The sequence below is a fragment of the Schistocerca gregaria genome, chromosome 4 (assembly GCF_023897955.1).
Source record: "Schistocerca gregaria isolate iqSchGreg1 chromosome 4, iqSchGreg1.2, whole genome shotgun sequence".
Classification (NCBI taxonomy): domain Eukaryota; kingdom Metazoa; phylum Arthropoda; class Insecta; order Orthoptera; family Acrididae; genus Schistocerca; species Schistocerca gregaria.
In genome coordinates, this window is record NC_064923.1 from 397,771,930 (window position 1) to 397,799,299 (window position 27,370).

Here is a 27,370-nt window from a genome sequence, read left to right on the forward strand (position 1 = left end):
TTGGTGATATTTGGAATGGAATTCTCATGCAAAAATGGAAGAAGTCTGATGCTAAATCTTCAAAAGGATATGTGGTTGGTTATCATGACTGTAGGCAATGTGCTTATTTTTCTGAGGAAAGTGTGTCAGTGTATGCAGAAATGTGGAATTCAACTGCAAACAATTACATCAACCATTTACACAAGAGACCAAAGAGATTGTTATCTCAGATACAGATAAAAGGAAGAGGTTACAGAAACTGAAGTTAAAGATTTTGATTTTGAAGAGGATAAGATAGTAGGAACCAAGATGAAGTTACAAGTAACAGAAAATTCAAAACAAATTGTGTGACAAGGGGGACAAGTTGAGAGCCACTTGGAAACATGAAACAAAGACAAAGGGTACATCAGTTTATATGATCAGTGAAATTCAAAGTAAGCAAATGTTACCACAAAGATTCAGCACACTGACCAAAGATGAAGGCCGTTTGTGACTCATCATATAAAGAAGCAGTGCACTCAAAAATTTCTGAAGAATTGAAGAAAGAAAAGGAGAAAAAAATGGATTCACTGAAGAAAATTAAAATATGGTAACTAATTTATGAAACTAGTTGCCACATTTTTATGTTGAGGGTTCTGTTTATGCCAACTAAATTTATTGAATAATTGGGTAAATGTTTTCATCTCACTGTGGAAAATATTGATCACTTCCTGGGCTTACAAACCAATAAATTTGACAACCATATTTAAATAAACCAGTCTGCATAAATATGTGAAGAGAGTTTTACAGAACTGTGGCATGATGGATGCAAAACCATTATCTTTACCAACTGAACCATAATACTATGTTGTGATACTAACCTGGATTTTCCTCGGTGGTCCCACTGCTGGTTCCAGAGTCTTGCTGTGTGACACTGATGGCCGGGAAGCCCCATACGGGGAAGTATGGCTGCCGGATGCAAGTATGAGTATGATGAGTATGATGAGAGTATGATGAGGACAACGCAACACCCAGTCCACAAGTGGAAAAAATCTCAAGCCTGGCTGGGAATTGAATCTGGGCCTGCTGCATAGTAGGCAAACACATTACCACTCAGCTAAGCAGATGGACTGTGCTTGCTGTAATCTGGTTTTGTAATAAGTTTGAAATGATGGATGCATTAGTTCACCTTTACTGTCACTCATAATATTAAGATGATCAGCTGGTCTGTGAGAATTCATTCAATATATTAATTACAAGTTAGCGCTTCTGCACACTATGAAGTATTTTGACAGTGGCAACATATTTTCAATACATTTTCACTCTCAAATTATGACTGACACATAACATGAAGTTGGGTTGATTTACATAGTCACTTCACATGAAAACTGTTCAGTTTTCATTATTGATTGACTGTATGAAATGGAATAATCACAGAGGCTCAGTTGTGGGTAAAGCAGGTGGTAGACTTGGTTTATTGGTAGACCAGGAGGAATTGCAATAAGTCTACAAAGGAGATTGTTTACAAATCACTTGTGTGACCTATTCCAGAATATTGCTGATTTGTGTGGTACACAATCAAAATAGGATTAATAGGTGATATTCAACATATTCAGAGAAAGACAGCACAAATGGGCACAGGTTTTTTGACCTGTGGGAAAATGTTACAGAGATAGTGAAAAACTGAACTGGCAGACTCATGAAGATGGATGTAAACTATCATAAGAAAGTCTGCTAACAAAAGTTACAAGAACTGGCTTTAAATGATGATTCTATGAATATACTACAACCTTTATGTATCACTTGCATAGGGTTCATGAGGACAAGATTAGAATAATTACAGCACACACAAGGCATTCAGACAATGTTTCCTCCCGTGATCCATATGCGAATGGAATGGAAAGAAATCCTAATAACTGCTACAATGGATCATGCCATCTGCCATGTACTTCACAGTGGTTTTCAGAGTATAATGTGGATGTGTATGTATAATATTAACACAGGAAATGACACAGAATTGTTCACTTTTTTGAGAAATATGATTATCAAGTGATTTCTGATAATACAGAATAAGTCACATTTTTATAGCTGAGCAGCAACTGACTAAAATATTTACTCATATCTTCAGCATGTAGATAACTCCCCTCTGACTGACCTTTAGCAACAAGAAGCTATTGGCTCACAACACAATAGACTGCATGATGTTTGCACTTTAGCTATTGGCTACTTGTTTACTTTGACACTAAGGCATCCATGTATTGGCAGCTATTCTTGGGACTGCTTGAAGTATTGCCATTTACCACCACATATACAAGAGTGAATAATAATTATTGAATTTTGTAAATATGTTTTGATTTTTGATAAAGAGAACAAAAAATGATGGATATAGAATTTAAATAACTTAAAGAAGTAATCAGTTTTAACTATGGAATCAATCATTAGAAAATTGATAAAATAATAGAAGCTATTAAATTTCTTGGCACTTTATGCGTGTGGCCAAGTCAGGACTCAAAGCTGGGACCTCTGTCTTTTGTGAGCAAATACTGTACTGACTGAGCTGTCTGAACACAATTCATGAGCCAGCCTCAAAGTTGCCAGTGCATCTCCTAACTTCTAAGTTTCACAGAGTTTCTCCTGCATATCTTGCGCAACTAGCACCCCTGAAAGAAAGAATATTGTGAAGGCGTGGCTAAGTCACAGTTTGAGGGACTGTTGTGAATATAATGTATACTAGGAATTCACAGATCTCATCAAGAATAGCTAATTATATTTAGCAAATTAACATGTTTTACAAATTGGAGTGAACATTTTCATGATCAGGAAAATTATGGCTATAAAACTAGTTGACTGAATTTGGAAATAATCTCCAATTAAGGACTGATGGTTCTGGAAGACAAAAATATCAATTGCTAACAATTTTTGAAATAGGAATTTTTTTGGAAAAAGTAAGATGGTTAATGGTGGTATAAGGAGCAAGAGGGCTTTTGACTGTGGTACATTATTTTATAAACAAATGTCTGTTTGGTCATTTAAAATATCAACTCCAGATATTCTGTTGGGATTTAAAATGCTTAATAATCGTACAAATAACCTGCTTTTAGACAAACCAATTATTCATTTTTTGTTAGAAATTCTGAAATTATCTAACAAACAATAAGGTTTTGTGAAACTACAGTGGTAGTGTGGACACTTTTTTCAATAAATTAACAGAAGTTCTAGATAAAGTCTCAAGTACAATGGTCAACATAATTCTGTGAGAGGGCATTAACATTAATATCATAAATGAGTCCAGCAACACCTTCATAAATATCCTTCAAAGTTTTGGCATGTCCCTACTGGTCAATAGTGCAACAAGGGTTACTACAACGACTGCCTCAGTAATTAACCTTGTGCCCACAAATTTGGACAGGGAAAAATGTGATGTAGCTGTAAAAGATCTCAGACTATCAGATCATCTCTGTCAAACAACAATAGTAAAATCAGGCATTGAATCACTCAATAAACTACAAAACCAACAAACGACATTTATCAGAAATCAAAATAAAAGATTTTTCAAAAGAACTAGAAAATTCAATCTGGGATGAAGTGTGTAAGGAAACCAATGTTAAAATGAAATTCTTTGAATTCTCCACATTGTTTAAATTGAACTTTGAAAAGGCATTTCCAAAAGTATGCATGTATGTATCAACACCTCACAAAAGCAGATGGATAACAGCAGATATTAAGAAGTCCTCCCAAATGCTTAAACACCTCAGTTCCATGAAAAAGATTCTCAATGATCCAGAATTCTTAAATTTCTATCGTAGATACAAAAAGATCTGTAGGAAGGTGCTGATTGCTCCAAAAAAGTCATTCAATGACAAAATAATATACAATGCAGAGAATAAAGGCAAAGCAGTCTGAGATGTTATTAAAAAGGAGATGGGGAGAGGGAAACAAACGCAAAATAGCATACTGGTAAGGGAGGGGGGAATAAGGTAATAAATGATCCACAACACTTAGAAATCTATGTTAATGAGCATTTTTCAAGTACTGCAGAAAAGTTACAGCAAAAATTCCCCAAAACAAATATAACACCTATAAATAATGTTGCACTAAATACAATGATGTTACTTCCAACCACAGAGAATGAAGTCAATAAAACTGTTCAAAAACTAAAAAATAAAAAGTCAGTAGACTTAGATGAAGTACGAATGTGTGTACTCAAACAATACATAGGGATTATACATGGCCCCTTATGAAAGACAAATTAATGAATTATGTGAATAAATACAATCTTTTAAGCAAATCACAGTATGGTTTTCGAAGTGGCAAAAATACAGATTCGGCCATAGTAGAATTCACAAAAGTTGTACATGATGCTCTTGATAAATGTGAGTGTATCAGAGGCATATTTTTGGATCTTTCTAAGGCCTTTGATACAGTCAACCACAAGATTCTATTAAATAAATTAAAAGCATTAGGAATAAGAGTGGTAGCTAATGACTGGTTTTGGTCATACCCAATAAATGGGGTACAAAGAGCAGAGATAACACATACTTCAAATAGATCTAAATATTTAGTAAAACACTCATCAGAATCAAAATACATTAATATAGGGATTCTGCAAGGTAGCATATTAGGACCAATACTCTTCCTGATATACATCAATGACTTTCCCAGTAGCATGGTGCTATACTGCCAACTGAAGATAAATGCATACAGAATACATTCCTAGGTATGTGAGCAGGTTAAACAACATCTCTTGGCTCTGCAGACACTGCTTCTGAGTGGCTCCTGTGACGGTGATGATATCCAGGTAATTCACAGAACAAGGGATACCGTGGATTAATCCAAATGAAATATGGTGGGTGCATTAGCTACACCAAAAAGTGGGTGATTCTACCAGTTCATGCAGAGGCTGTGACGTGCAACAAAATCAGTAACATTTGTTCATCTAGCAGTAACTATAAATAGGTAGCTACAAGTTTCATTTCCATCTCCCCTATACTTGTGCATTGTTGAAACCTACTGGTAATAAATCCGGCAGCCCTTGTCTGAATTACTTCAATCTCTTCCTTTAATCCAGTGTGGTCTAGATACCAAATACTCAAGCAGTACTCAAGAATGGGTCACATTGGTGTCCTATATGTGGTATCTTTTACAGATGAACCACACTTTCATAAAAAAAAAGTTGACAATTCTCCTTTGCTACTACAATCCTTACAAGCTCATTCCATCTTGTATCGCTTTGGAACATTACACCCATTTACTTAATTGACATGATTGTGTCAAACAAGACACTAATAATGCCATATTTGAACATTAAAAGTTTGTTTTTCCAACTCGTTCACATTAACTCACATTTTTTCTACATTGAGAGCTAGCTGCCATTCACCACATCATCTAGAAATTTTCTATAAGTTGACTTGAATCCTGCTACAGTCATTCAATGATGACATCTTCCCACACATTACAGTTTCATCATCAAACAGCTGCAGATTGCTACTCACCCAGTCTACTAGATCATTTATGTGTATAGAAAATAACAGCAGTGCTACAACACTTCCCTGGGGCACTCTGAATGACACCCTTGTCTCTCATGAACACTCACTATCAAAGACAAGGTACTGGCTTCTGTTACTTAAGAAGTCTGTGAGGAACATATCTGGGAACATATTCCATATGCTCATACCTATGTTAACAGTGTACAGTGGGGTGTCATATGCTTTTTGGAACTCTAGGACTATGGAATCTGCTTATTGTTCTTCATCCATAGCTAACAAATATCATGTGAGAAAAGGGCAAGCCAAGTTTTGCCTGAGCAGTGCTTTCTAAAAACCCTGCTGATTCATGGATAGAAGTTTTTCAGTCTCAAGGAAGTTTATTATATTTGAACTGAGAACATGTTTGAGAATTCTGCAGCAAATAAATGTTAAGGATGACTCTAATAACTTTTGCCTGTCATTGTTTGTGTGTTTTCTTTTAAACTGAGAATGAAACAGCCTTTGCTCCATCAGCATTTTCTGAATTTTGTTTTTAAACGCCATGATGGGACTTTTTTCCATTCCTAATCTATTTATTATGCATGTACTTCTCCAGAACATGATTTACAATCCACTTAAACTATGCCCATAATCCCTCTACATCCACCATTGTGGAACTAAATGTTGTCACTTCATTGTCTAAAAGAGATGATAACAAATGTTTATCACTCTTTCTGGCAGAAATGCTCTCCTATCCTTCTTCATTGATTTATTAAATTTAGTAACTCTAGTCACTATGATGAGATTATGGTCACTAATCCCTGTCTCTATACTGACACCTTTGATAAGGTCAGACCTGTTTGTAGCTACAAGGTCTAAAATATTTCCGTTGCATGTTGGCTGTTAAACCAGCTGCTTAAGACAGTTTTGAGCATGATAAGAGGGTACTCAGTGGAAAAAATGGATGAGGCATGGAGCCTGTATTAGACTCCGCTTAGGTGAAGAGAATGCTTGCTTGTATTCGAAAGTCCACTCAAAAGGGATATCACCTTGTGACAAATGATGTGATTACTGTGGCAAAATTTGATGTGAAATATCTGTAATAATTCATTTTACCATTAATGAAGTTATTTTAGATTATTTAGTTTAGATAGTTTCTGTATGGCCTATAGATACAATTCTTTTGGCCTCACTCCATCTATTCTCATAACATGTCTTAAGTACTTTATTCATGGATGAAAAATGAGCACTTTTGATGGTTGGAACAGAGGCTTGTGTGCTCCAGTAGTGTGAAAACTTTGCCAAAGAATGCATGCATTTTCTGTTTATTAGTGCTTGTTATGTAATGTCATACAGATAATTTGAACAATGGGGAATTCCCTGCAGTAATTGCTCCAGCAACCTAGGAAATGTTGCTGGGGCACTTGTTATTATGACAAATGGCAACTTACAGTATTGATATAGTTGTCTTAGTGCATGGATGACCATGTAACTCTGAGACTCTGCAGAAAGGAGAAACTTGAATTACACTTCAGGAAGTTCAATCTTTGATGATAATGATGATGATGTTTGGTCTGTGGGGTACTCGACTCCGAAGTTATCAGTGCCTTTACAAATACCCAACCTTTGCTCATCCCAATCTCGCCAATTTGATGAATGATGATGAAATGATGAGGACAACACAAACACTCATTTGTCTTGAGGCTGGTGAAAAATCCCTGACCCTGCCAGGAATCGAACCTGGGACCCCGTGGTTGAGAAGCAAGAACGCAACCGTTAAATCTTTGAGTATCAGTGCCCTCCTGCAATGAAAGAAAATAATTCTTTTGGGCATGTTAGTGGATACATATCTGTTGCAACTAGGGCACTGACTAAGGCCTTGAAGTTGCCACAGATATGATGAGATCCATCTGGTTTATGGACTACTAAAAAATTGAATTATCACAGACTTACTGGAATTTGGTTCAGTATGCCCCACACCACAATGTGATCTAGTTTGTTCTATACAAACTCACTGATGGCTTGAGGCATAGTATTAGCATCTGCTAACTGTGGAATATTGTTTTCACAAAGAGTGATATTGTCACCACCTGTGTTGCATGCAGTATGGCATACTGGTTAATATCGGTAGCTGGCATGCAGTGTGTGTGTGTGTGTGTGTGTTTGAGGTTTACGGGCGTTAAACAGTGTGGTCATCAGCGCCCAAACGCATAGAACACATGCGGTGAAGGTACTAAGACGGACACCGAACAACGAGAACGGCTAAAAGACACAGGCCTGATGTAGTTCCAAATGCTCACATACAGAGGCAAAACAAGAGGAGAAGAAACACACTAAAAAAGGAAAGGAAACACAAGGAAAAGAGAACAGATACGGAAGGGAAACAAGGAGGTAATCGTGACTGGCGGACCTCTTACCTAAAACGTGGGTGAGCCAGTCACCCAGCAGCACATTAAAACCCTCTCCCTAAAATCCAAGGCAACAGATTGGACAGGACACAAAACCGTAAGACCTTAACCACAGTCACTGCGTCGTCTTGCAAAATAGAGGGCAAATCCGGTGGCAAAGAAACCATCGCCCTCTGGTCAGAGAAAAAAAGACAGTCAAGTAAAATGTGGCGGACAGTAATCTGGACGCCACAAGCACTGCAGATTGGGGGGTCCTCCCGCCGGAGTAAAAAAACCATGCTTTAAGGGACTGTGCCCAATGTGGAGGCGAGTGAGGAGAACCTCATCCCGCCTGTATGACTGGTAGGACGTTCGCCATGGTCGCGTAGTGGCCTTTACCAGACGCAGCTTATTGTCAGAAACTGCCAGCCACTCCTCTTCCCATTGATGCATAACACGAAAACGCAAAAGGGAGGTTACAGCATGGAGGGGGACGGCACATTCAACAACGTGAAGGAGGGAACATGCATCTTTGGCAGCCACATCCGCCAGTTCGTTTCCCCTAATACCCACGTGCCCCGGCACCCAGCAGAAAGAAACCTCCTTCCCCTGTCGTTGCAGGTGGAGTAGGGCAACATGGATGTTCTGGACGACCGCATCCGCTGGGTACAAGTGTTGCATGGTCTGAAGGGCACTCAGGGAGTCAGAACAGATGAGGAACTTAAGACTGGGAACACATCTCATCTGCTCCAATGCCCGCAAGATTGCAAACAATTCAGCATCGAGGATGGTAAACGCCGCAGGAAACCGTAACTTGACGACTCAATCAGGGAAAACAACAGCACAACCAACAGAGTCCCCCTGTTTAGAGCCATCTGTGAATACAGGTACATGGTCCGGATGCTGGTTTAAAATATCGTAAAATAAGGAGGTAAAAACAAACGCTGGAGTGCAGTTCCTCCGATTCTCTGACAAGTCTAGAAGGATGCTGGGCCTCTGGAGCAACCAGGGAGGCAGGCGAGTAAAACCTTGTCGTTGGGGGGCCACACGCTCCACACCAAGGGACTCAAGCAAATGCTTGGCACGAATCCCAAATGGTCTCGTTGCCCTGGGACGACTGGAAAAGAGACGTTCCATAGGCGGTCGGGCAATGGTAGGGTACGCAGGGGAGGTAGGACAGGCAAGGAAATGACACACCCATCGCACCATGAGGAGTTTCCGCCGGATGGCGAGCGGCGGTTCCCCTGCCTCAGCATACAGGCTGGGGATGGGACTGGTACGGAAGGCACCAGTGGCCAGCCTGAGACCCTCATGGTGGACTGTGTCAAGGATCTTCAGATACGAAGGCCTTGCTGACCCATACATGGTGCAAGCATAGTCAAGACGCGATCGGACGAAAGCCCTATAAAACTGCAGCAGACAGGCCCGATCTGCTCCCCAGGACCGATGGCTCAGACACTTCAAAATATTCAGTGCCTTTAGGGCCCGCACCTTGAGGTCTTTAAGGTGAGGCAACCACGACAACTTGGAATCAAAAGTGAGGCCCAGGAACCTCACAGTGTCTCTAAAAGGAAGAACGGTGTCCCTCAGATGCAATTCAGGGGAGGTAAAAAGACGCCGAGAACGATTAAAATGAACACACACAGATTTGTCTGCAGAAAAGGTAAAACCCGTCTTTGCAGTCCATGCCTCTAAGTGCTTTATCGTAAGCTGCAACTGCCAACTAGCAGTGACAAGACTATAGGAAGAACAGAAAACAGCAAAATCGTCCACAAACAAGGAGCATTGGGCAGGACTCCGGATAGTGGACGTGATACTGTTAATAGCCACGGCAAAGAGGGTGACACTTAAAACGCTGCCCTGAGGAACACCATTCTCCTGCACGTACAAATCCGATAGCACATTACCAACCCGATACCGAAAGAGGCGGTGAGAAAGAAAGGACCGAATGAAGATGGGGAGATGGCCACGAAAGCCCCACTCATGGAGTTGATTGAGGATAAGGCAGCACCAAGTAGTGTCATACGCCTTATTAATGTCAAAGAAGACCCCTAGACAATGCTGGTTACGTAGAAAGGTCTGCTGGATGGCGGCCTCAAGCAGGGTCAAGTTGTCTATAGTGGAACGACATCTCCAAAAGCCACACTGAGAAGGGCTAAAGAGCTGCCTGGTCTCGAGCAGCCAAACCAGGCTGCGGTTGACCATGCATTCCAACGTCTTCCCAACACAGCTCGTCAAAGCAATACTCCAATAACTACTGGGATGCGTTCGGTCCTTCCCCGGTTTGAGGAGGGGAATCAAAATCGCCTACATCCACGAGTCAGTGTACGTGCCGGATAACCATATCATATTGAAACAGTTCAGGAGAACTTCCTTGGATGGCAGCAACAGGTGCCGCAGCATGCTGTACCGGATTTGATCATGACCAGGCACAGTATCATGAGCCACAGACAGTGCAGAATCCAGTTCCCACATTGTGAAGGGGCTGTTATAGGTTTCAGAATTTAGAGACCGGAAGTCCAAGTGACCCCTTTCGATGGCAGTGCGGTAGCGGCAGAAATCTGGATCACAGTTAATAGTGGCGGTAGAGTCCACAAAATGCATGGCCAGTGTCTGGGCAATGTCTCTCGGCGCCGTGAGGAGGCATCCCTGATGCAGCAATGCCGTGACAGGGAGCTGGCTGAGTTTCCCGGAAATCCTCCTGATGGCTCTCCATACTTTCGTAGAACTAGTGGAGCGAGGGATGGAGTTCAAGAACGATTGCCATGACCATCGTTTGCTCTCTTTAATCACTCGCCGCGCTCTGGCCCTGGCTACCCGAAAGGCCGCAAGATTGTAAGCTGAGGGACGGCACTTGAAGCGGCGCAGTGCTGCACGGCGGGCGCGGATGGCTGCGCGGCACTCAGTGGTCCACCAAGGGACAGGACGCCTCTTGGGATGACCGGATGACCGTGGGATTGACAATTCAGCAGCATGGGAGATCACGGCTGTAACATGGTCTACCCACTCGTGGACGCTGGCACGGTGTTCCAAAACAGCCAGTTGGCTGAAAAGTGTCCAGTCAGCTCTGCAGAGGTGCCACCGAAGCGGCACTGGTAATGCCACAGCCTCATCCAGGAGCCAAATCCAAAGGGGGAAGTGGTCACTAGAATGGAGGTCAGCTGCAGCCTCCCACAGAGCAGAATCCGCGAGTGCTGGAGAGCAAAAGGAAAGGTCAATAGCCGATGACGACCTGGAAGCAATACAGAAATGAGTGGGAGCACCAGAGTTGAGGAGGCACAGTTCTTCAAACATCATGACGCTTTTCAGAATGCGACCCCTGGGGCAAGTAGTCGGAGAGCTCCATAAGACATTATGAGCGTTGAAGTCCCCCAGAAGAAGAAATGGGCGGGGGAGTTGGCTAATAAGGTCCGCGAGAGCCTCAGAGTCTATCGCATCCGGAGGTGGTAAATAAACTGAACAGACTGTGAGCCTCCGACCCACAAGAATGTCAACTGCAACTGCTTGCAAGTCGGTGACGAGAGGGAGCTCAGATGAGGGGTGCATGTCACGGACAAAAACCGCAACACCACCCTTTGCCCTTTGCCCCGTCAGATCATCTTTTCAATAACGGTATAGCTCGTAAAGAAGGAGAATCAGTGGCCCGAAAATGTGTCTCTTGGAGACATAAGCACAAGGGGCACTCTCGTATAAGGAGTTGTAATTCGGCCACATGCGTCCTGAACCCATTCAGGTTCCACTGTAATATGGGAGCCAGTGATCAGGGTGGCTGAACTTTCACCCTGCCTCTGTGCTTTGGAGGAGAGACCGTACTGGCCGGAGATTTATTCCTGGGGCGAGAAGATCACCCCCGGTCAACACCAATGTCCATAAGCTCCGATGACAACCCACGGGAGATGTCAGACAGTACGATGGCCTCGTCATCAGACCAACGCTGACTAGTCTCCTCAGGTGGCAGAACCTTCATCTTCTGAGGCTTTGTCTTGGGGGGCTTGGAATGCAGAGCCTTGTCAACAGTTGGAGGTTGACTCGCCTGGGCAGAAGGCGCCATATGGGGAGAGGCCGGAAGTACCTCAATGTCAGCAACCACGGCCTTGTCCAATGTAGCGGCAAGAGCCGCAGATTGCAAAACAACCGCAGCAGCACAAGTGCACTGGCAAGCGCAGGTATTAGTGCTAACACTAGCAACCTCCGTTTGCGTAGCAACAGTGGCCAGTTGTACCGGTTTTTTGAGAGCGGAAGGGAAAGATGTTGAAAACACAGGAGGTTGCATGGCCTTAAAGAGATTCTTGGCCTCACCATAGGGGATGCGCTTAGATGTTTTAATCTCCTGTACCTTCCGTTCTTCGAGATAGATGGGGCAGATCCGGCTCCAGACAGGGTGACTCCCAGAGCAATTCACGCACTTCACAGGCGATGAACAATCGGCTCCGTCATGGGCAGGCTGACCACATTTACCACAAGTGGCTATCCCATTGCACCCCAACGTAGTATGCCCAAAGCGCTGACATTTAAAACAGCGCATTGGGTTGGGGAAATATGGCCGTACGGGCAAACGTAAGAACCCTGCTATAACATGCTCTGGGAGTCTTGGGCAACTGAACGTGAGAATAAACGAGTCAGATTTGATGAGGTCCCCATTGACTCGTTTCATAATATGCTGCACGTCAACAATTCCTTCGTCAGCCCACTCAGATTTTAACTCGTCTATGGGGATATCCACCAAGTCCCTACACGTCACAACACCCTTACTATAATTCAAAGTGGAGTGGAGCTCGGTCTCGATAGCGTACTCTCCTAGACAGGTTGCTTTCCGAAGGGAAGCGACTTGATGGGAACTAGAAGTTTCAACTAACAGAGTCCCATTGTGCAGTCGCTTTACAGATTTCAGTGTTCCTGCAATTCCCTCAAGACCCTTGTGGATGTAAAAGGGAGAAACCCTCTCAAAGCTACCCTCCTTCCTTTTAATAATCAAAAACACATTCTGATTATCAGCATGTGCTCCGTTACTACATTCTGTTAAATTTCTAGCAACACCAGGCGCTGGAGGACTCGCAGCGCGTAGCCGCTTTTTCGATGGGGTGTGTTTTCCTACCAGCGGCCCACCCAAGCCACTGGTAGGGGGAAATGTAGAGGTCGAAGGGTCCATTGCGGTCCCACGAGCAGCTAGGGAACTAAAAGTCCGCTCAGACAGAGCCCCGCGTGCCTGAGTAAACCTTATACAACTGGGGTGTGGCATGTGCCCCAGAGGTTGCCCGCTTGCGACTGTTCCACCCCAACAGCCATGCATCTTCTAGGCGTGGAGCACACCGAAAAATTGAGGGGTTTGTATAGAGGTTGGCCTTCCTCGCAATCCAGGCGGTCAAGCCAAGATTACCATTCCCCACAGCACACAACATTTCACCGCCGCGCCGTACGGTGGTCGCTGAAGCATGTCCGGGGTTTACGGTGAAAGGACACTGGCAGCGCAGACCAGTCCCCAGCTCAGGACCCCGGGGTCGCCAAGCCCGTACTCAGCAAGTGAATGCTGAGCCCCTGGGGGAAGCTAGCATGCAGTGGGTCACCAGTTCAGACATGATCACCAGCAATTATTTGTTATTTAGTATTTACCATTTATGAAAGATTCTCAAAATCTCTAATGTTAGTATATTCTAGAATACTTAATATTTGTGTAAACAGGAGCACTCTTCACTCGGGAGTTCAGTCCTGTTTTGGCTGTATGATGGTGTTCATAATAAATCTGTATTATTTTGCTAAGTGTTGTACTTCATTGATGTCTCTACTTTTGGATTTGGAGCTGAGTGTAGTTTTGAGATGACAATATGAACTGAAAATTGTTTTGAACATCTGAAATCTTGTTGAAACAGTTAAGATAATTGTTTCAAATGTTGTTGATTTCTTGAGATGGAACATCTTTTGATACTACATGGACAGTGTCTACAATTATGAAATAGAATTTATTAAAAGAGTCCATGGCAAATATGTCTGGGACCTTCTTATGACTGACAGTGATGAAAAGCTACACAAACAGCACTATGTTTGGATTAGGTGTAGCAGCTGTGGCCACGAGAACTGTAAGGGCTGACGGAAAGCTCCCTTCAATGCTTGGAAGATGGCCTTGGTGGATGGTTGGGGCATCTATTGGTTGAAGCTGTGAAGGCAACATGTCAGATGCAATGTAGGGCACTGGGCTGTCTGTGTTCTTTCAAATGACTATGCAGTGACTAATTTCTCCCAAACTAGAATCTGGTAACTTTTATGTTACCAATCCAGGTGTATCTTGAACCAGTTTGTCCACTGTGAGGCTGTCTGTGTTAGACTTAATACTACCAATTCTGTGGCAGTACACCAAGGTAAGATGATGACTTTGACAGAATCCAACAGACCAGAGTGATGTCACACTCACAGACCAGTGACAGTGGCAGTAAACGAATGGTGGCTTAGTGTAGCTGATGACAATCTGCTTCAGTTTGGTGCCCAAAGAAAACTGACTTCCACTTGCTCTGCAGCCAGATAGATTGTCATGTTTGTAGTTCTTCAGGTAGCTGATTAGCATGGCCAGAGGTCCTGTGATGTAGTTACTGCCACTTATGGTGTAGCTGCTAAACCTATAATGTCCATGTCTTTGCCATCAATACACATTACTAAGGCCTTCATAGACAGCCATTACCCCCTGCCCCTCTATGATATAACCCCCCCCCCCCAAACTCAGTCCTACTTCCTATGCCGCACCCCTAATTCTCTGACCATCCTAATGAATCAGCTGCGAAGGAGAATTGTCCTAATCACACAGTATTATCTGAGACTGGAAGATATTAAGCATATCCTTTACCTGGGCTTCAACTTATAGAAATCTACATCTACATCTGCATCTACATATATATTTTGCTAGCCACCAAGCAGTGTAAGGCGGAGGGCACAATTCACGCCAAAGTCATATCCCCCCCCCCCCCCCCCAACCCCTCTTTTCCACTTACAGATTGTGCGAGGCCAAATGCCTCAGTACGAGCTCTAATTTCCCTTATCTTTGAATGGAGATCATTGCGTGATTTGAAAGTTGGTGGTAATAATATATACTCTACATCCTCGGTGAGGATCAGATTTCAGAATTTAGTGACCAGCCCCTTCCATTTGGCGTGCCGTCTATCTGCAAGAGTGTCCCATTTCAAACTTTCTATGAGATTTGTAACACTCTTATGATGGCTAAATGTACCAGTCATGAATCTTGCTGCTCTTCTTTGGATCTTTTCAGTCTCTTGAAGTAAGGGTCCCATACAGACAAACAATAATCTAGACTGGACAAACTAACATATTTTAAGCTATTTCCTTTGTTGCAGGAGTGCATCTCTTCAGGATTCTACCAATAAACTGCAATTTAGAGTTTGCTTTACCCATTACTTGTGTAATCTGATCATTCCATTTGAGATCATTTCGAATAGTCACACCCAGATACTTGACAGATGTTACCGCTTCCAAAGACTGGGCATTTATTTTGAACTCATACATTAAAGGGGATTTTCGCATTGTTATACACAGTTGGTTACACTTACTAAAATTAATAGATAACTGACAGTCATTACACCACAAATTTATTTTCTGCAAATCCTCATTGATTTGTTCATAACTTTCATGTGATACTACTTTCCTACAGACTACAGCATCATTGGCAAACAGTCTAATGCCACTGTCAGTACCATCAATCACATTGTTTATGTAAATCATAAAAAGCAATGGACCTATTAGGCTGCGCTGGGGCACACCTGAAGTTACACTTGTTTCTGTTGAAGTCACCCTGTTCAGTATGACATACTGCTCCATGTCTGTTACAGAACTTTCTGTCCACCCACATATGTCAATGGATAGACTGTAATCGCACGCTTTTTGGTGCAAGTGACCGTGTGGAACTGAGTCGAACACCTTTCAAAAGTTGAGAAATATGGCATCAACCTGTGAGCCGGTATCTAGAGCCTGTTGTATATCATGCACAAAGAGGGCCAGCTGTGTCTTGTGTGACTGTTGTTTCCTAAAACCATGCTGGTTTCTGCAGATGAGCTTCTCAGAATCTAGAAAGGTCATTATGTCTCAACACAAAATATGTTCCATGATTCTACAACAAATCGATGTCAGTGAAATTGGCCAGTAATTATGTGCATTCGATTTTCTACCCTTTTTATAGGTTACTATGACCTGGGCCTTCTTCCAGTCCTGTGGAACTTTCCGCTGTTCCAATAATCTCTGAGAGATGAACATCCTACTGACAATCCTTCCTCTTCCTCCTACAGCAGTATTCCATGGTCCATCCAATTTATATAAATATATAAATATCCTAGTCCATCCTAACATCACACTTACTACCAAACCCTCTACTTAGATCATTATTGTCTCTACTTTTAGTCACTAATAACAATAGCCTACATGTTGTTAAAACTTTTTTATTTACTTATTTTGAACGTAGTGTATCTTCAAAATGTCAGAGAAAAGAATTTAATATAGAGTATTTTGTTGCCAGGATACTCTGTATTAAGTTCTCTGATGATGAACTATCCCCAAAATGCATAAGTAAATTTTTTAACAAACTGTTACTATTAGCAACCAAAAGTGATTAAAAGGATGTGCTCAGTATTCAGACAATAGTTGCAGGCCTCATGTCATTAAAATATCCCAGACAGTTGCCATGTAAGTCACAGTCCCTATGGAAAGCTCAAGTGCAGTACTTCTCCAATGTACCAACCAGCTACTCAGCACATCCCACTCCAGTCCTGTCACAGGTATATCTTATTCTATCCTATCCTATGCTATCAGAGGCAGGGCTACCTATGAAAACAGTCATATGACCGACTAGCTCTGTTTCTGCACAACATTTTATATGGACATGAGTGCTAACGAGCTGACTGCCCAAATGAATATCCATTGACAAGCTGTGTCCACAAAAACAATTAAGCACCCAATGGCAGAACACACCACAGAGAACAAAATGCTTTATTTCAATGGATTCTTTGCAGTTAATGCTGTCTCAATCCTCCACCACAATATCATCTTCTCTGAAGTATCTTTGCAACACATAATTTGATCCCGTAATCCTTCTGGACTCAATCTGCACTAGTCATCTGCTCAACACCCATTTCCACAGCCACCACATTCTGACTTCATTCATCCTGCACTCACAACCTCCTCCCCACAGTCTTCCTCTCCCATTGTTCTGTCTTCCCCTCCAAACCATATCACTGTGTGCTGCACTAATTCCCCCCAGCCTTTAGCCAGAATGAACTCACTGGCACCTCATTCCCATCCTGTAAGCCTACTGCTTCTCTCTCCCATTTGTCTGATACCCTTCTCCAAATCTCCCTTCCCCTCCCCAACTCTTTTCTGCCCTCACTCACTCTGCCTGACATAACTCATCCACCCAGTTGAGGTATACTATTTCATCATCCTTGTGTGTGTGTGTGTGTGTGTGTGTGTGTGTGTGTGTGTGTGTGTGTGTTGGCTCTGAAGAAGGATATGTCCAAACACTAGACCTTCAATTACTACATTTACAAATTTACAATACAAACATCAAAACTTTTAATTATTTTCTAGAAACAATAACAGGAAAAAAGTTGAAGTGGGAGGAAAGAAAGTAAGATGGTTAAACATATGGTCATCAATATTTGATAATATTTCATCCAATGTTACATAAAATCTGTTTGCTCTACGTAAGACCCTGATTTATTCTTTAAAAATACCAACCTTTTGACATTGCAGAAGCATTGTTGGGGAAGTTAAAGAATAAACAAAATAATGAAGCTGTGCACTGCACCCAGAATATTTCATGAATAGCTTAGTATATATAATAGTGGACACAAGAGACAGGGTGACATATTTGATTTTTAATCTTGGGGACAATTTTACCAATATACTTTTTATATCTGTTTCACTTTTCTGCATGAACAAGATTTGCTACCTTCCTAAAAGCTGATTACTGGTTGATTTGACTTTTAGGTTGCATTGCAAGTGCAAGAAAGGTTTGGTAAATTTATACTAGAACTTGGAGGAAACAACGCTATTATTGTAGATGCAGATGCTGATCTTGAAATGGCTGTCCGCTCTGTGTTATTTGCATGTGTAGGCACTGCTGGACAGCGCTGTACGACCACCAGGAGACTGATTCTCCATGAGAAGGTAAATATTTTAATCTTTTTTCTAATATCACACAAACCCTTGCTAATTAAGATGTCTAATAAAAAAATCACTTATCTATAGGGTATTATTGTGTTTGTATTGCAATTAATAGAGTACAAAGTATTAAAACATAATATCTACTTATCAGTGGAAACCAATCAACAAACACACATTCACAAAAAGTAAGACTCACAGCATTTCAGATTCTTTCAGCTGAAAAAAAGAGGAAACTTTTTATGCATGTATAAGGGAGGGATATAATGAAATTAAAAATCAATACTAACAATGTATGATCTTTCTCCTGTATGCTGGAATATTGCGGTTAATTGCCATCTTGTCTGATCTTGCTTTTTTCCTCTTAAGCTGGAGTCTGAAAAGGAGTTTCTGTCTAATTTTTCATAAACATGAATTTGTTCCACATGTTCCCATCTAAATTTTCAAGATGAGGAAGCCGATCCTGCTTTGTCACTTTTGAACTCCTAAAATTAGTTTCTGTTTAATTTCAAAGAAAATGCTCATTTTTCCACATTCTTCCTCCTCCCTTTCAAGAAAATAAAAACTTTTTGGCTTGCTCACTTGAAAGCACTCTAGTGAATTGTTTTTCTAGAGATAATAAAATGAACACTGCAAACAGAAAAATGTGATATTAATCTGTCAGAAGTAAAAAAAAGAATGTGTTAAACATTATTTATAAATCAGAATAAAAAACAAAGCCTCAAAGGACACTAAATATTTGCGTTGTTTCACACAGTAAAACATATTCTGTAATGAATGTATATAATTTCTTATCCTAGCTTTCAGGAACGCCAGTAGTTGCTTCATCAGGAAGGAAAAAGGAATGTGTTGAGGAATGTTACAAAGGAAGAGCAGGTCCATTGGGCTCTGGATGTGAGAGCTTTATCTCCTTTCATCCTCATAACAGCTGTTCCATCTGATCCTTGTGTGTGAGTGACTTGCCCTTCCTTCCTAACCTTCCCAATCTATCCTTCTCTCTTCCCTGAGGAGGAACTATTAGCTCCAAAAGGTATGATAGTGTATGTACTTTTATATGCGTCTATCAGCAATACTGAAATTTTGCCTCTTCAATGTAATTAATCTTATAGTTTTCCTTTTCATGCAACATATGCAATTTAATTGATAGTAATAATATGAAGTTACCATGTTTCACTGTGCATGTCTCCACCTTCTGCATTTAAGTTTTTAAGTTCTTCAGAATGTATTAATATGAATATTTCATGAATTATCTCACAATTAAAGTGAAAAATATTCATGCAAAAAGAGGACAAGTTAGTTAGCAGCTATGCAACAGAAGCACCTGGATCAGGGCTGGCAGATTCAAGTTCAGGTTGGTATTCCATGATAAGATAATTTCTCTTGTTTCTTATGGACATTATCTTACTGTCTGCCCCCAGTAGGTGAGTGGTCAGCACGACAGACTGTCAATCCTAAGGTCCCGGGTTCAATTCCTGGCTGGGTCAGAGATTTTATCTGCTCAGGGACTGGGTGTTGTGCTGTCCTAATCATCATCATTTCATCCCCATTGATACGCAAGTTGCCGAAGTGGCGTCAAATAGAAAGACTTGCACCAGGTGAGCGGTCTACTTGACAGGAGGCCCTGGTCACACACCATTATTTCTTCTATTAAGGCACAGCTCCTTGTGAAATTTCCTTGCCTACTACCTCATTAACGTAGTTTAGAGAGTAAAACATTTGCATTAAAGTTATACTTGTTGAGAGAACTAAACCAAAGCAGAACCACTACCTACGAAACAGAAAGCTACAAAGGAGAGAATATTAACATTAAATGGCTAGGATCTGTCAAAATGCAGATAATCATGTTTGTTGGGTAGCTCAACATATCAGGTGTCACCAACTGTGAGGCTGAAGCTCATAAAAAAAGGCTCTCTTGAATTACTGAGATTGGCGATCCTGACTGATTTTGACACAAAGGAGCTTTTCTTCTTTCTTTCTTTTTAAATTCCTAACAAATTCCCATAGTTAAAATGCTGCAGACAGACATTTATCAACTGTAAGAATAAATAGTGAATACAGTTCACCACAGTCCAACTTGTGTAAGAGGTTACAACATTAAGAATTGTATAACACCATATTGAGATCGTCTGATACATGATATGAAGAAATATCAGAGACACAGCAAAAACCCAAGCATCACACATAAATTCTCATCAGGTGAATCCATACACAATGTTTAAGTATGGGGAAGGTCATTATGGGAGCATACAGCTGGAAATGAATCAAAAGTAGCTTGTCACATGTGACTTACTGGTAGCTCTGTGATTGCCAATTATATCAGGAACACAGTGATTGTGGCCATTCCAGATGTTCACTTTCCATTGGTTCTGATGTATCAACAGGTCATATCTTCAAACATTTTAGCACTCATACCTGAAATAAGCATACAGTGCTGGAAGCTCTATAATTAGTGCCTTGTCTAACGTGTTGAAAATGTTGGAGGGAAGAAGCTAATGTCTGATCTGGTGAATCCATTGTGTGAAGTCTTGGAATAGTCCCCACTCTGGAAGGTCAGTGGCATTGTCTAGTGGCATTTTCCATGTGTGCTTTCTGATGAAAGCTATGGCTGAAGTTAATATGGAAGTGTCTTTCAATTGAGTCTGTTTGGAACTCAGCATGTCATCTTTACAGTAAGTAGCCATTTGTCTTTTCCTTACATTGCTGATATTCCAACCTGGAGTTTCCATAGTTAGATAGAATTCTGTTACATTTGTGATCATTGAGAATATATCACAAATACTTAACCTATTCCTGGAAAACTGTAGATTTGTTCAACAAACAAAATGAATTAGCTTAGATTAAACAATGGAAACCCTAGGTTGGAAATGATGGATTGCTACTAACCATAAAGATGTCTTGTTAAGTTGCACACAGGTGCAATTAAAAGGCACTCACTGCCAACTTTGGCCTCTTGGATTCTGGTCTGAGCTGCTGGAGTGTGTGGTCATATGTGCATGAAGTGTGTTTGTTTGTGTGAGTGAGTGGTGTGTGTTTTCTTCCTGTTTCTGACAAAGGCTGTGGCTGAAAGATTATGTGTAAGTGTCTTTTAATTGTGCCTGTCTGCAACTTAACATGTCATCTTTACAGTAAGTAGCAATCTATCTATTGCCACATTATTAAATAGGGAAGATTGCTGCTCACCACATAGAGGATATGATGAGCGGTGGACAGGCATAATAAGAGTAGATTAAGCTGTATCTGAAGAATGAATCTGTCCAATTGTATAGTCTGCTTTTAAAACTACTTTTAAATGTGAAATGTGCCTGTCTGCCATTCAGTGTATCTCTTATGTGGTGAGTAGCAGTCTATCAACACGTGAGGCAATACTGACCCTATGACTTATCTTAGAAAATAGATTACAGAAAGGAAAACCTACATTTCTAGCATTTAGACTTAGAGAATGCGTTTGACAATGTTGACTGGAATACTTTCCTTTAAATTCTGAAGGTGGCAGGGACAAAATACAGGGATTGAAAGGGTATTTACAATTTGTAAAAAAACCAGATGCCAGTTATAAGAGTCAAGGGGCATGAAAGGGAAGCAATGGTTGGGAAGGAAGTGAGACGGGGTTGTAGCCTAACCCCAATGTTATTCAATCTGTATATTGAGCAACCAGTAAAGGAAACAAAAGAAAAATTGAGAGTAGGAATTAAAATCCATGGAAGAAATAAAAACTTTGAGGTTCGCTGATGACATTGTAATTCTGTCAGAGGTAGCAAAGGACCTGGAAGAGCAGCTGAACAGGATGAACAGTGTCCTGAAAGGAGGATATAAGATGAACATCAACAGAAGCAAAATGAGGATAATGGAATGTAGTCGAATTAAATAGGGTGATGCTGCGGGAATTACACTCCTGGAAATGGAAAAAAGAACACATTGACACCGGTGTGTCAGACCCCCATACTTGCTCCGGACACTGCGAGAGGGCTGTACAAGCAATGATCACATGCACGGCACAGCTGACACAACAGGAACCGCTGTGTTGGCCGTCGAATGGCGCTAGCTGCGCAACATTTGTGCACCGCCGCCGTCAGTGTCAGCCAGTTTGCCGTGGCATACGGAGCTCCATCTCAGTCTTTAACACTGGTAGCATGCCGCGACAGCGTGGACATGAACCGTATGTGCAGTTGACGGACTTTGAGCGAGGGCGTATAGTGGGCATGCGGGAGGCCGGGTGGACGTACCGCCGAATTGCTCAACACAAGGGGGGCGTGAGGTCTCCACAGTACATCGATGTTGTCGCCAGTGGTCGGCGGAAAGTGCATGTGCCCGTCGACCTGGGACCGGACCGCAGCGATGCACGGATGCACGCCAAGACCGTAGAATCCTACGCAGTGCCGTAGGGGACCGCACCGCCACTTCCCAGCAAATTAGGGACACTGTTGCTCCTGGGGTATCGGCGAGGACCATTCGCAACCGTCTCCATGAAGCTGGGCTATGGTCCCGCACACCGTTAGGCCATCTTCCGCTCACGCTCCAACATCGTGCAGCCCGCCTCCAGCGGAGTCACGACAGGCGTGAATGGAGGGACGAATGGAGATGTGTCGTCTTCAGCGATGAGAGTCGCTTCTGCCTTGGTGCCAATGATGGTCATATGTGTGTTTGGCGCCGTGCAGGTGAGCGCCACAATCAGGACTGCATACGACCGAGGCACACAGGGCCAACACCCGGCATCATGGTGTGGGGAGCGATCTCCTACACTGGACGTACACCTCTGGTGATCGTCGAGGGGACACTGAATAGTGCATGGTACATCCAAACCGTCATCGAACCCATCGTTCTACCATTCCTAGACCGGCAAGGGAACTTGCTGTTCCAACAGGACAAAGCACGTCCGCATGTATCCCATGCCACCCAACGTGCTCTAGAAGGTGTAAGTCAACTACCCTGGCCAGCAAGATCTCCGGATCTGTTCCCCATTGAGCATGTTTGGGACTGGATGAAGCGTCGTCTCACGCGGTCTGCACGTCCAGCACGAACGCTGGTCCAACTGAGGCGCCAGGTGGAAATGGCTTGGCAAGCCGTTCCACAGGACTACATCCAGCATCTCTACGATCGTCTCCATGGGAGAGTAGCAGCCTGCAAGGCTGCGAAAGGTGGATATACACTGTACTAGTGCCGACATTTTGCATGATCTGTTGCCTGTGTCTATGTGCCTGTGGTTCTGTCAGTGTGATCATGTGATGTATCTGACCCCAGGAATGTGTCAATAAAGTTTCCCTTTCCTGTGACAATGAATTCACGGTGTTCTTATTTCAATTTCCAGGAGTGTAGATTAGGAAATGAGACAATTAAAGTAGTAAAGGAGTTTTGCGATTTGGGGAGCAAAATAACTGATAATGGTCAAAATAGAGAGGATACAAAATGTAGACTGGCAATGGCAAGGAAAGCGTTTCTGAAGAAGAGAAATTTGTTAACATTGAATATAGATTTAAGTGTCAGGAAGTCATTTCTGAAAGTATTTGTATGGAGTGTAGCCATGTATGGAAGTGAAACATGGACGATAAATAGTTTGGACAAGAAGAGAATAGAAGCTTTTGAAATGTGGTGCTACAGAAGAATGCTGAAGATTAGATGGGTAGACCACATAACTAATGAGGAAGTATTGAATAGAATTGGAGAGAAGGGAAACTTGTGGCACAACTTGACTAGGAGAAGGGATTGGTCAGTAGGACATGTTCTGAGGCATCAAGGGATCACCAGTTTAGCAATGGAGGGCAGCATGAAGGGTAAAAATCGTAGATGGAGACCAAGAGACGAATACACTAAACAGATTCAGAAGGATGTTGGTTGCAGTAGGTACTGGGAGATGAAGAAGCTTGCACAGGATAGAGTAGCATGGAGAGCTGCATCAAACCAGTCTCAGGACTGAAGACCACAACAACAACAACAGCAGTCTATCCTACCAGTGTGGGAACTCAGTACACCACTTGCTTGCGTGGCATCAAATTTGTATGTTTTAGTCTTTGCACTTTGTTTGTTTCTACTGTGTCAGTGTAATAAGCCAAATAAATTGTGCTCATAACTATAAACTTCTACGTCAGTGATAGAGTACATTGATGCTATTGAGAAAATTCCAACCCCAAAAAATATTAAGGAATTACAATCTTTTTTTGGGGTAAGTTAACTACTACACAGAGTTCATTCCACAGGTGTTCTGTTCATTTAGTCTAAAGAGTGTCACAAGCATCCCTGTAGTTGAAAAAACACCTGAAGTTGTCTGTGCTTAGCAGCTTTCACACTTAGCAAGGTCCTGACCTAAAATCTAAAACATCACAATATGTATTGGTTAAGTTTTGTCATTCAAGAATGCTAATGGCACAGAAAAATCAAGAGCTTTTGCATGTAAGACATCCCCAAAGGTGCAGCAAAATTATTCAGAAATCAAGAAGGACACACTGGCAGTTGTGTATGGCATTAAAAAACTTCACGCTGTTCTGTATGAGAGTAAGTTTCAGTTACACATGGATCATAAACCATTAGTTCTCTTTTTGGTCCACTTTCTGCAGACATACTGATGACGCTGTATTGGGGTGCACCACTGCTGGAGTTGAAGCTGGAAGGTCCTGCACCTCCAACTTGATACCTTCCGGCTGCATGGGGGGCCATGCTGCAGATTCCATACCACTGTGGAAGGCGGGCTTGCATTGGTGGGGCATGAACAGAGGAAGGAGGGGGTGCCAGAGTCCAGTCCATGACCAATAGGTCATCTGGGGCCTGGGGTTGTGGCAGAGAAGAGGAGTCATCTGTGGCAGATGAGGTCAGGAGTGTAGGTTGTACAGACAAGAGGGCCATGCTGGCAGTGTCCTGGGGCACAACTGGTTCTGGTGGCATCACCAGAGGTGACCTTTCATGGAGTTGTCATATGTCTGGTGGTCATTTACACCCTGGATGACAGCCGATAGCCAGTTTGGATGGCATCCAAACAGTTTGGTCCACACTTGGTGTTGGTCCAGCACTGGGGGTAGACTGAAGCTAAGAAAGATATCGGCCCGGGGCTAAGAGCAGAGAGAGAAAGGTGTGAGGGTGTGAGGTTGTTGGGCTCTTCCAGCAATTGGAGTGGTCCTATAGGTGGACAAAAACAAAATGATGGCATTGTCCGATGGCGTGGATCATAACAGGGCCCTCATCATCTCTTTTAAGGTCTGCACCATCTGTTCCACTTCCTCATTGGACTGAGGGTGAAACAGTGTGGTAAGAAGATGTTTTATCCCATTTAATGCACAGAGGTGGGTGAACTGAGTGGAGGTGAACTGGGGCTGTTGTCTGAGATCATAGCCTGCAGAAAGCCCTCAGTGGCAAAGATATGTGAAAGGGACTTGATCACATTTGCAGCTGAGGAGCCTTGTGGCTGATGTATGGACATTTAGAGTATGAATCTACTGCAAAGAACCACAATTGATACAAGAAGAGACCAGTGACGCCTATCTGGGGGTACTCCTGAGGGCATGACTTGTGCCAGAACGAGAAAACATTGGGGGGGGGGGGGGGGGGACAGATTTCTGTTTAGCACACACAATGCATAACCACAGCATGGTCTCAATGTCCTTGGAGATGGCTGGCCAGTAGGTGCAGCAGCGTGACTGCTGTTTCATGCTGGATATGCCCCTGTGACCCACAAGTAGGAGTGCCAGAACTCTGAGTGCAGATCTGGGGGAATAATAAACTGAGGCCATTCATGGCCCATTTTCAGCAGGAGAGCAGCATCATGGAGGGAGTGGACCATGTTCCTTCACTGAGAGACGTGGCAGCCACCTATGCTGAATCCACTTAGCCATGGTGCTGAGAGTAGGTCCCACTTTTGTCTGGACCATGATCAGTGTAGCATCAAGGGCAAAATCATGCAGGGTTGATGTATAATCTGAATCCAGCTGAAATATAATGACTTCCTGGTTGTCAGATACTGGATTCGGGCCTACTTGAAGCCAGGACTAAGCATCTGCATTTGTGGGGTGGCTAGTTGGCATATAGAGTATGTCATAGGTATAGACTGATAAGAACAGTGCCCAATGTCACAGCCTTAGGGCTGTCCTGTCCAGGAGGCTAGAACACAGTCCAAACAATGCCATAATAGCTTGTGGTCAGTTACCATCTTTAATCTGATGGCAAATAGATAAGGGTGACATTTCTTAGTGGCATAAACATGGCCACTACCTCTTTTTCCATCTGGGAGTAATAATGTTGCACTGCATTGAGCATCTTGGACATGAATGTAATAGAATTTTCAGAGCCATTTACCTTCTCCTGGCACATGACTGCCCTGTCCCCATGCTGCAAGGCATTTGTGGCAAGAAGAAGACAATATAGCACAGCATTTGCAATGGCAGATATTTTTCTTAAGAAATTATCATTATGATTTTGATTTCCATACCACTGAATGGCATGCAAATGCCGATGCAGTATCATGTACCCCATTAGCTCCAACATTGAGTTTGACTGCCAGGAAGCAGTGTGTTTTGCCATAGAGAAGACTAGGTTCACATCTTGTTAGATTTCCCAATCAATGCTCAAGAAATAGCAGTTGCTACTAGTCAGCACCATTTCCTGTGTAGAGTAGTGTCAACAGTGCAAAATGGTTAGTCAGTTTGGCTCCCAAAAGTATCACATCCCATGTTGTGAAATTATTTTGCAACGAAATAAAGGCTTAATGTTGTTCAAAGAGTAATGTTGTTTTCTACAGAGTACACTGAATGTTGCGTCATTCTGCTACCTCCCCTCTGTGCTTTCAGTTGCTTTACACTTCATACTGGGGTATGTCAAGGATGAAAGCTTTAACTCAATGTTATGTTTACCAGCCAGTGATAGACAGTACAATCAAGCACACAATGCTTATGTGTCAGGGCTTGAGCTTTTTCTTAACCAAGCATCTTCAGCAAAATGTTTTACACCATGGTCCCAAGCAGAGCAGACTTGTGAGAAGGTGTACACTGACTTCACTGGCCCATTTCAAGGTGCACTGCGCTTGCGGTTGATGGATGCAGATCTGGATCCAAGGGAGGGGAGGGGGGGGGGAGGGGGGGGGAGGGATTGAATTGGGGTATCTGCCCCAGGTGGCAATTTCAAACGGTGCCAAATTAATATTCTTGAAGGAAAAAACCTTGTTTCAGATGCATGTAGATCCAACACTTGTTGGTCTATCGATTATTTGTATGATGTTGAAATGCATCTCTGCTGGTTTTTGAACACATTCTAAGTTGATTTCTGAGTGAATCATAAATAAATTTTGAATGGATGCAGAGTGTACATGATGTCTCTGTCAGGGGAATCCCAGTCACACCTATAAATAAAAAAATTTCCCATAGGCAGGCCTGTACTAGCTGAGCCAAAGAAATCTCAATGGGTGAATACCAATCACTATTTGTTTATATG

At 42.4% G+C, this 27,370-nt stretch overlaps 1 protein-coding gene across 1 annotated transcript in view; it reads left to right on the top strand.

Annotated features, from left to right (window-relative positions):
* The window catches only part of LOC126266840 (alpha-aminoadipic semialdehyde dehydrogenase-like), a 135,648-nt gene that overhangs the window by 75,731 nt on the left and 32,547 nt on the right, over nucleotides 1–27,370 (top strand). The window contains exon 5 of the mRNA XM_049971408.1: nucleotides 17,789–17,968. Within this exon, the coding sequence (XP_049827365.1) occupies nucleotides 17,789–17,968 (180 nt within the window). The remainder of the gene's footprint in view (nucleotides 1–17,788; nucleotides 17,969–27,370) is intronic.